Source organism: Petaurus breviceps, unplaced genomic scaffold (assembly GCF_028583685.1).
Source record: "Petaurus breviceps papuanus isolate PSGF00001 unplaced genomic scaffold, PetGlider_PUasm1.0 227, whole genome shotgun sequence".
Classification (NCBI taxonomy): Eukaryota; Metazoa; Chordata; class Mammalia; order Diprotodontia; family Petauridae; genus Petaurus; species Petaurus breviceps.
In genome coordinates, this window is record NW_027185896.1 from 8,877,835 (window position 1) to 8,891,937 (window position 14,103).

Genomic DNA, 14,103 nt, shown 5'->3' on the forward strand with positions numbered 1-14,103 from the left:
TGACAGCCATCAGACCAGAATGAGTAAAACCAAGTAGCCCAACATTTTTCTCCGGACAGTTGCTGACCCACAGGAAGAATCATCAGATGACTCCAAATTAAATGCAACACTTTAGGTTGGTTTTTTTCTCCTTAGAGAGAACTTTTTTTTAATATTCTCTAAATTAAGAGAGAGTGGTAAACTTTATCTAGGGAGCACATCAAATAATAAAATACTTACTGACCGTACAGATGACCTGGGGCAAAGGCCTTCTCTGCTCTGGGCTTCGGCTTCTTCAGTGAAGAGGCTGAGCGAGACTAGGTGAGTTTTAAGGTCCCAGTGAGCTCTAACATCTACAAGGCTAGTTAACTATTGATCAAAGCTCTTGGACTACCCTAAAAATTGAAACTTTTAGAGGTTTGATTCTGAAATCAAAAAAATCAGAAAAAGATCAGAAAAGTACATCCCAGAGTGGCTTGCCCTCTGTGCTCCCATAGGCACTGCAGGGCAAAATTACACTAATGGTTCGTTCCAGTCCATGTGTGTGCTTATGTGGAACTGATCCCAAAGGCAGGGATAGAACTGACTTAAAGGTTTTGATCAGAGGATTCTATGAGTAAGATGCTATTTGATCAGGATGTATGTGTGTAGGAGTACACATGAAGCAGTGTAGTATTGTGGAAAGAACATTAAATTTGGAGTCAAAGAACCCGGGTTCAAATCCTCACCCTGTTATCTACTGTCTGTGTGATTCCCGGTAAGTCACTGTCCTCTGTGGGCCTCAGTTTCCCCATCTGTAAAATGTAAGGTTTAGACTAGAAAACTCCTGTGATCCTAAGACTGGTTGACTAACCAAGCTTCCTTCATCTCTGAATTGATGGTTTTGGATACATGTGTGTCCCGCCCTGGTCCTGATGGGATGGGTAGAGGGACTGAACATGAGATCTGTTTGGCAGGAGAGGAATTCTGTATCTCCAATGGAGCCCATTCTGACTCTGCTCTGGGATCCATGGCTTAGGCTGTGACAAGGTCAGGGCTAGTCTGAAATGAGGCTCAGGGGACAGTTTATGACCACAGTCAGACTCAGTCTAAGACCAGGGCCTAGGATCAATGAACAGATTTTCTCCCTTACTGTCTCCACGCCTAATACACATGTGGGTTTGTATGAGCATCTGTGGTTATAAGCATGTTTGCGTGATGTAATGGAAAGAGTCCTGGCCTTTGATTTAGAACACCTAACTTGTGGCTCCAGTTGTCCCACAAACTCACTGGCTAAGTCATTTTTCATTTTTGAGTCTCAGTTTCTTCATCCATAAGAGTGGGGTAGTGAACCCTGCTCTGCTCCTCTAGTGGGGAGGAGACAGTAAAAGAGTGGATGTTTGGGGGCTTTTTGAACAGTGAAGTCTATGTTATAGAGACATAAGATTATTCTTACCATGGATATCATTGTCAGATTGTGCATCTGAGGCTATGGATACACATGCATCAGGCGTGTGTCAGTGGCGGTGGCTGTGTGTGTGCATGCATGTGCGTGTGTGTGTACCTGAACATATATCTATGTGAACCCATCTGTGCGCAAGGTTGGTGTATGTATGCCTATGTACCTCTTCTTTAAATCACTTATAATCTGGGGCTCCCCTAGCCTCAGCCCCAACTTGGTCCGGCATCCCCCGCCTCCCCCCAGACATGATCCTACTCCCATCCTCTCCTCCCACCCAATGCTCCCAGCCCCAGCTGATTAATCATGGAGCCCAATGGCTTCCAGCTTAACAGTTGCCTTAATAGCTGAATAATTCCAGTGCCATCAGCAGACCCTTAATTGCTTTCATGCCAGGCCAGTGGCCTACAGTGCATATTGAGTAGAGGGAGCTCCCTGGAGCCAGCCCCACTCTTCTCTGGGACAGGCTCAGGGTGCAAGAAGACTCAAGGGCCCATTCCTAAAGGGGATAGCTACCCCTGATCCTTTGCCAGATACCTTGGATGCTGCTTGATCTACAACATGCTAGATTCTCTGGACCTTGGCCATTAACTAACCCCTTAACCTCAGCCCAAAAATGAGCTCAGATTGCCAGGCAACCCTGGTAATAATCTTGGCTCTGATTCCACCCCTTCATAGGAAGCAGTGACAAGCCTGTAAATATTCTTATTTGCAGAGCTGAAATAGACCAGGTGTCAGTCCTCAGGGAGCTCAATCTAGGAGGAGAAAAGAAAGGAAGCATATCCTGGCCCCACTCTCAGATGGTTCATAGTCTAGGGGAAAGTGGACTCACACACACACAGCAGAGAACAGCCAAGTGGTGTAGATGACCCTATGTGGTCCTGACGATGAGTGCCATAGGAGTTCAGAGGAGGGAGATTTCATGGTGGGTCGGGAAAATCGGGGAAGGCTTTCTGGAAGAAGTGGGATTGTACTGGACCTTGAAGTAGGATTTTAATAGAAAGATGACTGAGAGCTGGGTAGAGAGGGATAAGAAGTGTATGAGAAGGATATTCCGAACAGCAGAAAATAACATTAGCAAAGTCTCTGAGGTGGGAATGAGTCTGGCATATGTAGAGATCAGTGAAGAGGGTATTGGGGAGCAGGGCCAGAGAGGCTGGAAAATAAATTGGGATCATGCTATAGAGGGCCTTGAATGCCAAACTGAGGAATCTGAGGGGAGTCCCTTAGGTAGTGGGGAGTCCGTATAGGTTCTTGAGAAGGAATGTGATATGATGAGATTTATGGCTGTATGAGATAACTCTGAAGGAGAGGTTGCATGGGGCAGGATACCAGAGGCAGAAAGGCTATCCAAGTGGTAGCTATAATCATCCAAGATTTACTCATTCCCCATCGTGTCCCCCAGGTCCTAGCCTCTCAACCCCTGCCATGTGGGATGGGGTCGGAGTGCCCACAGCCCTTTCCCTCCTCTATCCACAGCCACAGTGATCCTGAATGAACTTAACTGGACAGAAGCCTTGGAAGATGTATTTGTAGAGAATCGTAAGGAAGATCCATCACTGCTGTGGCAGGTTTTTGGCAGTGCCACAGGGGTCACTCGGTATTACCCAGGTGGGTATCTGGGGAAATGAGCACCCATGGCCCCAGTGATTGCTACCCTTCCTTGGACAGATCAATCCAAAGATCCCTTTCCTACAGGGCAATTCCAGAAACCCTATGCCCACTCTGTGTCAGCACTTTGTCCTCTCTCTGCCTATGCTGGCATATGGAGATATGAAATCAGGCCAGTCATTTACTTCGGAGCATGGAGAGGGCATGGTGGCATCAAGAAAGCAATCTGAGCTTCTCGCCCTAGTACTTCTGTTTTCTAAGATCCTTTCCTTGGTGTCGGAGCCTGACCCTACCACATCCCCTTGGCTCATGACCCTGCCCCAAACCCCAGGGCTCTCAGCCTCTTTCTGCTCCACCCTACCCCACAGCTACCCCTTGGAGAGCACCAAAAAAGATTGACCTGTATGATGTTCGCCGGAGACCGTGGTGAGTGTGGGGCACTCAGGGGTGGATGGGAAGTGTGTGGGGCCTGTCTGACCACTCTGGGCCCCTCATGTCCTACTCGATTCTCTGCCTCCTATCCCTGAAACAGCAGCACATCTCCCCAGCCCTCTCTCTCTGCCCTTCTCCCACTTTGTCCTCTACACTTACTCCATTTACTTCTTCCTTCATTTTACCTATTTCTTTCTCCTTTTCACTCCTTCCCTTCCCCTCCCTCTGCCTCCCTTTTTCCCCTCTGCCTTTCTCCTTCCCTTCTTTCTTTCTGTCTCTCATTTTCTCTACCTCCCTTCTCAATTCAATTCATTCCACACGCATTTAAGTTGCCTAAAATGTACTCACTTCTTATTCCCATTCCTTTTTCTGACTCTCCTCTCCCCTTTCCTCTTTTCCTCTCTCCTTTTTCTACCTCCTATTCTTTCCCCCTTTCATTTTCTCTCCTTTGTTCTTTCTCTCTCCCCCTCACTCTTTCTCTCCTTTGCCTAACTTCTTTCTCCCTCCCTCATTCTCTCCCTCCCTCTTCCTCTCTCCTTGTCTCTCATGCTATTCCTCTTCAATAAGCATGTAAATGCCTACTATGTGCTCTCCCTCTTTCCTCTCTTTTTCTCTCTCCTGCTCTCTCCTTTTCTTTCTCCATTCCTCTCTTCTCCCATATTCTCTCCTTCATCTTTTATTTGACCCCTTTTTCCTTGCTTCCCTTCTCATTTTGTTCCTCCCTATCGTCTTCTTCTACTTTTCTCTCACTCTTTTTTCCTCTCCCTCTCTCTCCTTCCCTCTTGTTTCATTCTCTTTCCTTTGCTCTCATTCTCTCCATCTCCCTCTCACTATTTCACTGTCTCTTTTTCTCTCTCATTCTTTCTTCCTTCCTCTCTCTTTCCCCCTTGCCTTCTTCTCCCTCCCCTTGCCTTCCTCTCCCTCTCTCTGTCCCCTTCTCCTTCTATGATATCCCAGCCCTCTGAGCAGGGAGCAGCCAACTCTGTCCAATTTTCATTTCACACATCGTTGCCACTGGAAAATGGATACAATAACACAAGCAGGGGCACCCAGGCTGCAGTTTTCCACCCTCCCCCTCCCCACAATTCTCATCTCCATCCCTACCATCTAGACCTGTCTAGCCTCTCTCTTCTTCCCTTCCTTCCTGTCTGGGAAGAGACAGAGAGTAATCCAAGATGAGAAAGGGATTTCCCAGGTACTAGATTCCCTCTCTCCAGCAAAGCCAAACCAACCTAGCAATCCTCACCCACTTTTTTTTTTTTCTGGAATCAATGGCCACGTGGACCAGTCCTACGTGAGTGTCCCCATAACCACCACCATCGCAATGCCTTCATGTAACCAAGGAACAATAGGTTGGCTCTGAAGCCTTCTTTGGGGGGAGGGGAAAGGAAAACTAGAAGGAGGAAGTTAGCCAGAGGAAAAGGCCCTCTGGGGAAGCGTGGAGAGGGGATATCCCACCAATCATACTCATTTTCCATGGTTAGGAAACCAAAAACTTGCAACTCAGTTCTAAAAACCAGACATTGGAAGCTGGAGACTTAAGGGTCTGAAAAGGACTGTTCTCCCACCTCCCACCTTGAATAGAGTATTCACTCCCTGGAATCCTCCCTTTGTAGTATCAAGCCCTGAGTTTGTCTAAAAACAAAACAATAATGATAATTTATATAGCACTTTGTGGTTTGCAAAACACTTTATAAATATCTCATTTTATTTTCACAACAACCCTGGGAGGTAGATGCTATTGCTATCTCCATTTTATAGATAAGAAAACTGAGGCAGAGATTAAGGGACTTACTCAGGGTCATCCTGCTAGTAAGTGTCTGAGGCTGGATTTGAACTTTGGTCTTCCTGACTCCAGGTTCAACCCTTTATCTTTTACACCACCTAACTGTTCCTGTACTAAGGAACTCCAGGACTATACACCTTAGGGATGGTAAAATGAGCTCCATGAGGGCAGGAACCATTTCTTTGTATCCCCAGCACTTAGCACAATGTCTGGTACAGAGGAGGCAATATTGACTTACTCACAAACCTCCCAGGCAGTCAGTGTGGAGTCTGTCCCCGAGCAGGAAGGCCTACCAGCCCCTGTCACCATCCCTTTTACTTACATTGCTCTCCACTCCCACCCTTCAATCCCTGGAAGTTCTAACATTCTAGATAAATAAAACAGAATGTGGGCATTGGATGGGAGGGTGGGGGTGGAGGATCAGCTGCAGTCGCAGAAACTTGGCTGCAACTTTAACTCCAACAAACATTTTCAAATGTTTACTGATGCTTTGTGTTGGTTCATCACATTCATTTCCAAACATATCTCTTCCCTCTCCCCAATTTAGAGAACCATCCTTCTTAACAAAAAATTTTAAAAGGGGGTAAGGAAGAGGAAGAATTCAGTAAAACCAACCAATGCACCAATCATGTATGAAAATCTATGCAATATCCACACCCCTAGTCATTGTCCATTCCCAACCCCTATCACCCTCAGTCCCCAGTCCCCACCCACACCCTGCAAAGAAGAGAGGAAGATGCATTTTCTCAACTCATTGGTGAAGCCAAGCTTGGCTGTTATACCTAACCAACACTCAGTGCCCTTTTCTTGTTTGTTTCTTTTCATTGACATTATTGTAGTCACTGGGCACACTGGCAAGTATTTCTGAAGAGGTTTCTGTATTCAAAACTGTGCTTGGTCCCAGGGGGGCTAGGATGATGAAACAGAAGTGATCGGTTCCTGTCCTCTTGGAACTCCCAGTCTAGGAGGCCACTCCACTCAGCCTGAATCTGAATGCCTGGTCCCCAAGAATCTGGAGTCCAACAAGCCCATGTTCAGGGGCTCATGTCCTTGTTGTTTCCTTGCCTCTCTGCTGAAAAGATGCCTCTGAGCCCTCAGACTACTGTAGCTTCTCAGGGCAACCCATTCCTCTGCCAGGGGCCCCCAAGATGATCTGCTTTTGCTACTCTGGGGCAATTCCAAGGGTGCAGTTGGAGGAGCTGGATTTTTAAGCAGAAGCCAGAGTGGGAGATGTATCAGTAGAGAAAGAGTTTTTCCCCCAGATCCCAGCATCAAAAGGTCCAATCTCCAGATTACATGTTGGATAAGGGAGAAAAGGACTGAAGAAAATGGGATGGAAAACAGGGACCTGTTGATGCTTCTGGCCTCTGTCACTAGACAGCATCCCTATAATTCTAACCAAAAAAACTATTTTGCCCCAATCCTAAGACCTCAACTCCCCTCTCTTCCCCATCCCCTGTTCCTAGCGCTCTCCTCAAGGCCCATGCTTTGTGAGACTTTCTTGGGTGGAGAACAGCTAGGGCTTGAACCCTGAGGATAACTAGACAGCTCATTATCCCCCACTAAACTCTCAGACTCCCCATAGTCCTTTCTCTGCCCTTGGTAGATTAGTAAAGCCCTTTCCTCTTGGCTACTCCAGTCCCACTAATAACTAACCAAGCAGAGACTATTAACAGCCCTGCCATGTACCTTTACACTCAGGCCATCCAGACATTGAGGCCAAGAGATAGAGGGACAGGGGTGCTGAGAATCCCACTCTGCCAACAAAGCTAGAGCTAAGCAGCTCTCATTCCCCCTAGTGTAGTGCCATGAAGAGGGCTCTCAGCTCTCAGCTAGGCACCCAAGATCCTCTGTCACTAAGGGATCATAACCTGTAGAAGTAGGAAAGGGAGTCTTGCCCAGCTACCTGGCAGATCAATGGGCATCCATGGGATCAGGTGTCAATGATGACCCAAACCTCCTCCCCCAATAAGAAGGCCTCACCAGCCTGCTGTATCTTGTCACCTCCCCAGCCTGCTGTTGGGGTCATACCTGTGCCCACAGAGTCATGAACACACTGATAAATACATGTGTAGACAAGCATACACATAAAATGTGAGCACACTTTCATATCCCCATGCAAAGGGACACATGTACATATGTACCTGGGCTGGGAACCATGTCACACAGGCATGTACATACATGAGGACACATGTATGCAGCCATGCACATGTTTACATAGACATCTACACATCAGTGTATCCACCACTAATATTTGCCATCCTCCAGACTTTAAAGCTGAGACCAAGAAAGGGGCAGTGATTGACCCATGATCACACCATACTACTACATTGGAATTCCCAGTTTTGGGGATGTGTTCCTGTGCCCAGAAGGAGCCTGGGCAGTAGAAGATGGCATCAAACTTCTGAAGATGCTATCTAAAGCCAAGTCTAGGTTAGGGCTTGAGTAAAAGAGCTGGGTCCACTCCCAATGAGGTAGCCCCCTCCAGCCATCACTGTGATGGCTGGCAAGATGTCCCAATGTCTTTTCATACCATTTTATGGTTCATTATATATGAAGCAACCCTCTTGCAAAGTCATGGAAAAAGAAAATCTGACAGAGAACCAGCCCAAGGGGTCTGGGTAATGTGCTAACATTCATAATTTTTACAGCAGCATCTGGAGACCACTATAATCTCTCTTCCTTTTCTACTAAGAGGACTTTTGTGAAGGCGTTACCATTTGTCCAGTCATCTTCTTCTCCCTTATTATAGAAATTATTTGCAATAGAAAACACACTTCAGGCCATGGCACACTCTCACCTCCCAAGAAAACAGGACTGGGGACCCTGGAGAAGCAGGCTGTCTTTTGTCCACTGCAGGCAGCTAGGTGGTGCCATAGTGCACAGAGCACTGGACCTGGAGTCAGGCCAACTCATCTTCCTGAGTACAAATCTGACCTCAGACACTTTACTAGCTGTGTGACCCTGGGCCAGTCACTTAATCCTGTTTGCCTCGGTTTTTTCCTCTGTAAAATGAGATAGAGAAGGAAATGGCAAATCATTCCAGTATCTTTGCAAAGAAAATCCCCAATGGGGTCACAGAGAGTCAGACACGGCTCTCACAGAGAACCACAACAATTTCACCCGTGTCATTGTCTCTAGAGTGTCCCTGAAACCTCCATCCCCATCAGGAGCTGTGATAGACTGTCTTCTGGTGCTCCCCCTCAACCACAGAAGAGTCCTTGGGGCTGTAGCTATAGGGATATTGGTGACACTGTTGTCTCTCCTGCCAACTTCCTCAAACACTGACTTGTTGATATGAACTCAGTAGTTCCCCTTCTGGCGAGAAAAGGGCTCTGACCCAGACTCTGTAAGCCAGAGACAAAGAAAAATAGTTCGGCCAAATCCAGCTCAGGAGGCAAATCTCACCAGGTACCTAAGGTCTAGAGGTCTCCAATACCCAAGGCCAGCCCTGGGGCTTTCTCTCCAAGGCACTTTTGAAATCTAGATTCTTTCTTGTTTCTGTCTCAGACATCCTGAAGAGATGAAAGCATTCTTCCCTGAGATGCCTATGCTACCACTTCCCCCAGCTCTGAGGAAGCAGGTCCCATCAGTCCAGCATCTAGCTCTGTATATGCCTGACTGTGGGGGAGACAGACAAAAGAGAAAGAGCCAAGGGCCCTGCCTTCAGGAAGCTCCCAGTATGGGGAGGCAGAGAAGAACAAGACTTAAGCCCTTCTCTTCAAGTGTAGGGGTGAAGGGTTAAAGGATTTTGGGTGCAGAGGGAGAAGGGAAAGCATCTAATTCACAATATGAGTCCAAATATGTTGTGTCTGAAGACAGTGGAAAGACCCAGGGAGACTAGAGTGGCCTTCCTAGAGGCAGTGGGACATGGGGAGTGGGGGGTTGGTTCCTGGAGGAGGCAAGACATGAACTGGGTATTAAAAGATTGCCAAGAATTAGAGAGATGACAGAGAAGGAAGTGAAACATCTTGAGTGAAGGCTTGGAAAGTAGAGACTATAGTAGCTCCCATTCCTGTAGCCCTTGAAGATTTGTAGAGTGCCTCAAAGTAGGTAGTATATTACTATCCCCATCTACAGATGAGGAAATTGAGATTTAGAGACAAGTGACTCGCCCAAGGTCTGACAGCTAGTATCAGAGGAGAGATTTAAAGTCCAGTTTCTGACTCCACTTTCAGTGGTCTTTCCTCTATAACATGCTGCTTCCCCTATACGAGCAGGGCATTTGCAAGGGACAGTAAGGGGGCTTACCTGACTGAAGAAGGAAGAGGTATGGCTAGCAGAGTCCTGATAGGTCAGGTTAAAGGTAGGACTGGGCCAGGTGGAGGAAGGTCTTATATGCTGGGCTAAGAGGATAAGATGGTTTTCTCACTGTTCTCTCTTTTACAAAGACACCCACTCTCCCTTGATTTCTTTGATCTTTTGGTTAATTGAGACCCAAGGGCTAAGCAGTTTGATCACTCTTGTCTATTTCCCATTATCTACCTGCTCCCTTTTTTTCTTTTCTTTTCAACATTTATTTTGTTTTAATTAATAAGCATTTTTTTCCTCTCCTTACCACCTCCCCTTCCACTGGAAAAAGAAAAAACAAAATCCTTTAAAAAAAAAAAGCATAATCAAATGAAACCACATTCCCACATCGGCCATAATCAAAAATACATATCTCCTTTTGTATCAGGAGTTCATCCCCTCTCTGTCAGGGGGTGGGCAGCTGGCTTTAGCTGGAATTATGGTCCTCTGGAATCATGGTAGGTCTCTTCATTCGTCAGAGTTAAGTCAAAGTTATTTGTCTCAACAATGTTATTGTTAATTGTATAAATTCGTTCCTGGTTCTTCTCAATTTACCCTGCCTCAGTTCATACAAACAAGAGGCCTCTCTGAAACTGATCCTTAGATCATTGCCTACAGCACAATAGCTTTCCATTACATTTGTGTACCACAATTTGTTTGCTATTCCCCACTTAATGCATACCTCCTCAGTTTCCATGTCTTTGCTACCACAAAAAGTATACAAAAATATTTAAAACAGGGGTTTTTTTGTTTGTGGTAGCAAAGAATTAGACACTAAGGAGGTGCTAGTTAATTTGGGAATGGTTGAACTAATTTATGGCACCAAAAATGCAATAGAATATTGTAAATGCTTTCAGAAATGATGAGAAAAAAACTGCTTTAAATATTTTTGTATATGTGGGTCCTTTTCCTCTTTCTCTGATCTCTGTCTCTCTGGGATATAGACCAACCAGTGGTTTCACTGGAGCAAAGGGCATTCACAGTTGAATGAAGGTTTTAAGTCATCCATTATTAACAGGAGCAAGTGACCAGGAGTCACATCCAAGTCCTACCTTGGTTGGACAAGTCACTCCAAAGCCTCAGTTTCTCTATCTGAAAAAATGAGAGGTTTGGAATAAATTATTATAGATTTAGACCTAGAAGGGACCTGAGAGAACATCTCATCCAAGCCTTCATTTTACAGATGAGGGGACTGAGCAAGAATCTAAAGGCAGGCCTTCTGACTCCAAATCCCAAAACCTTCCTACCCCACCATGCTACCAAGGGCAGGAAATCTTCACTTCATTTTGTGTCATAGACCCCATCTGGCAGTAGGTGAAGCGTATGGTCTACTTCTCCGAACTGCATTTGCTGCCTATACCCATAATGGGAGGAAGTACTAAATTTCAGTTAAATGTTAATGAAAATAAAGAGGTAATTTTTTTCTCCTGAAATCTATCCCCAGGTTAAGAAACTTTTATCTAATCCAATCCCCTCAATTTACATAGGAGGAAACTGAGGCATAGAGAGGCTTAAGTAACTTACTCGTGGTCACACAGCTAATAAATGTCTAAGCAGGATTTTAACACTGTTCTTCCTAACTCCAACAGTACCCTATCTACCATGCCCTGCTGCCTCTGGAGAGAGGTATGAAGAAAAGTCCCAGACCCTAAGGATCAGCATTTGTGGCTGTTGCAGTTTTATCCCACATTTTACCCCCTTTCTTTCCAATCTCAGTGGGTCCTAATGTAACCATGTCACCCAAAAGAGACCCAGTTTCTCGGTCCTGGCCCCATAGGAACCAACTCCTTTCCTCTTCTTAGTTAAGCCCAGACAGGGCTGGGAATTCTCAAGAGGAGCTTTACTAGGGAGCTTGGAGAGAAGCAAACACAGAAAGGTTGACTTTACACTTTACAGAACCCTGAGTAGGAACAGTGTGATTTGGCAGCAGGTACACTGAACTTAGAGGCAGAGAGCAACTCCTTTGCTTAGTACCTGGGTGACCTTGGGTAGTTTATGTTGCTTCTCTGAGACTCAGTTTCTGCACAATGAAGAGGCTGGTCCAGATTATCTCCAAAGTATCTTTCCCAGTTCTAAATTTGTGATCCTTGTGTTGACATAACAACTATGGGGTTCAGGTTGAGCTCTCCCTACTCCCCCACATTCTCAGGATATTCACTTTCAATGTTTACGATCCATATCTACAACAAAAAATCTGATTTGTAAAAACAGTAACAGCTGGGGTGGCCAGGTAGCACAGCGAGTAAGAGCACCGGCCCCAGTGTCGGGATGACCTGGGGATCGAATCTGGGCTCAGATACTTAGCACCACACCCAGAAATAATTGGCTGTGTAACCTTGAGCAAGTTATTTAACCCCAATTGCTTAAAAAAAATTAACAGTAGCTGACTGACAATTACTACCAATAGTAAGAGAAAGGTCATTCTTTGATAGACTAAAAGTCACACCAAAGCTAGGGTGGTCCTTAAAGGTCACCTAGTCCAACCTCCTCATTTAACAGATGAGGAAACTGAGACCCAGAGAGGGACCCAAGATCATATAGGTATGCATCAAGAACGAATTCATAACTGGAGCTTCTGACTCCAAATACAGTGCTAGATTATAGCAGTTAAATGAATGCAAGTTTCCTGAAGACAGTACTCTCACTTTCTCATCTTTGAATCCCTGTGCCTTTAAAAGTGGGCATTTATTCTTTGATTTGAATAATATAGGGCTTGAGTGTCTCAATACCCCAGGAGAAGGCAGCTTCCTACCTCCCCACCCTTTGGAAAAAAATACACATCCCCAGGGCACTTAAACCCTATCTCATACCCCTGGGAGGTCATCTCTTCCCCTTTCCCTCCCCAGGAGCTGGACAGCTCCAGCAAACCATTCCAACTGCCACTGTTCTACCTTCAGTAGCACTTAGGATAAAGGGTTGGGGGCTAGCCCCAGCTCCACTGTCCTGCCAAAGGGCTCATTTCAATCTTACCTCCAGCAAAGCCTTCTTTCTGGGATGTCAATGGGAAAAGATACTTATTAGATTCAATTCAACAAACACTTATCCAATCCTAATATTAAAGCAGTTAGAAGGCTAGACTTGGAGTAGGAAAAACCTTTGTTCACATCTGCCTCAAACATCCACTAGCTGTGTGATGCTGAGCAAATCCCTTAACTTCTCTGGGCCTCAATGTCCACATCTGTAAAATGGGGACTACCTCACAGAGTTGTTGTGAGGACCAAATTAAATGATATATGTAAAAGGTTTCGCTAATTTTAAAATGCCATATTAATGTTAGCAATTATAACATATTGTGCTAGGCACTAGAAGATATAAAGGGGGAAAATAGTCCCTACCCTCAAGGTACTAGAGGAGTGGAGTGACCAGCATCTGTATCTCCAAGGAAATATGAGTCATAGAGCTCATTTCTCCCCAGAGGAAAGGTATTAGCTGGAGGAAAATGGGGATGGAATCCAGTGTCTCTTGAGCCTTAAGGGACCCAAAGAGCACAGCTCCAAAGTATCAGGGATCTTTCACGAGGAAGACTGAGGGAAGAAAGAGCTATCAGTGCATAGCATTTGAGTCAGTAGCTGTGATGTGATAGATAGAATACCATATTTGGAGTCAGAGATCTTGATATCAAAGTCCTGACTCTGCTATTTCAGAGTTCTGTGACCTGGGGCAAATCCCCCTCTCTAAGGCTCAGTTTCCTTATCTGCAAAATAGTACTAACTCTTCTATGATATGAATTAATACTAGCGCTGAGGCCAAGCAATGAGCCCATTCTCCTCCATATAAAAGCACTTCAGATACTTGACAAGATCAATGCCTCCCATATATACATTAAGGCTAAATGCATATTCCCAGTACGTCCAATTAACCCTCTTCATGCCTCATTCTCTCCACGTTCTCCAGTCTTTTCAATATCTTCCTTGTTCTCCTCTGGATATATTCCACCTTATGTGTGTGTTTCCTGAAATGTGCTCCCAGCACCAAATCCAGTATTCCGGGTGTGGTGTGAGCAGGACAGAGAATTACAGACATAGCTTCTTGCTGGTTCAGCCCACTGTATGCCTCCCACTGCCATGGAAGATCTCGGCAGCTTTTTGGTTACCATGAGACACTGATAGCTCAAACCCTAAGTCATTTTTCACAAGGATAAAAATTTGCCTAGTCACACCTCCCCCACCGTATATTTGATTGATTTTTTTGAAACTATTGTAGAACTTTACGTTTATTGATATTAAATTTTATCATATTTAATTTATCCCATTGCTCTAACATGATGAGATCTTTCAGAATCTAGACTCTGTTAACCATTTTTTTTAGCTCTCTCCCCTACCTTTTTGTCATCTGCAAATTTCATAAGCATTCCATCTATGCCTTCATCCAAGTCATTGATAAAAATGTTAAGCTGTCATAATAATTGGGGGCCCTATAAATAACAAGCTAGATCGACATCCAGGGCCTGATTTATAGACATCCCCTGACCTCCTGAGACCCATGAAATCCATGTTGCCACAGATAGCCTGAATTCTCTAGAGCTCTGGTCTGTTCTTTATGTCTCTGTCTCTCTGTGCCCCCCCCT

The 14,103-nt window shown here is 45.3% G+C and overlaps 1 protein-coding gene across 1 annotated transcript in view; it reads left to right on the forward strand.

The window, feature by feature from the left end:
• Nucleotides 1–14,103, forward strand: part of CACNA2D2 (calcium voltage-gated channel auxiliary subunit alpha2delta 2) — a 442,652-nt gene that overhangs the window by 396,206 nt on the left and 32,343 nt on the right. Inside the window, exons 6-7 of the mRNA XM_069095393.1 lie at nucleotides 2,897–3,028; nucleotides 3,397–3,454. Coding sequence (XP_068951494.1) covers nucleotides 2,897–3,028; nucleotides 3,397–3,454 — 190 coding nt within the window. The remainder of the gene's footprint in view (nucleotides 1–2,896; nucleotides 3,029–3,396; nucleotides 3,455–14,103) is intronic.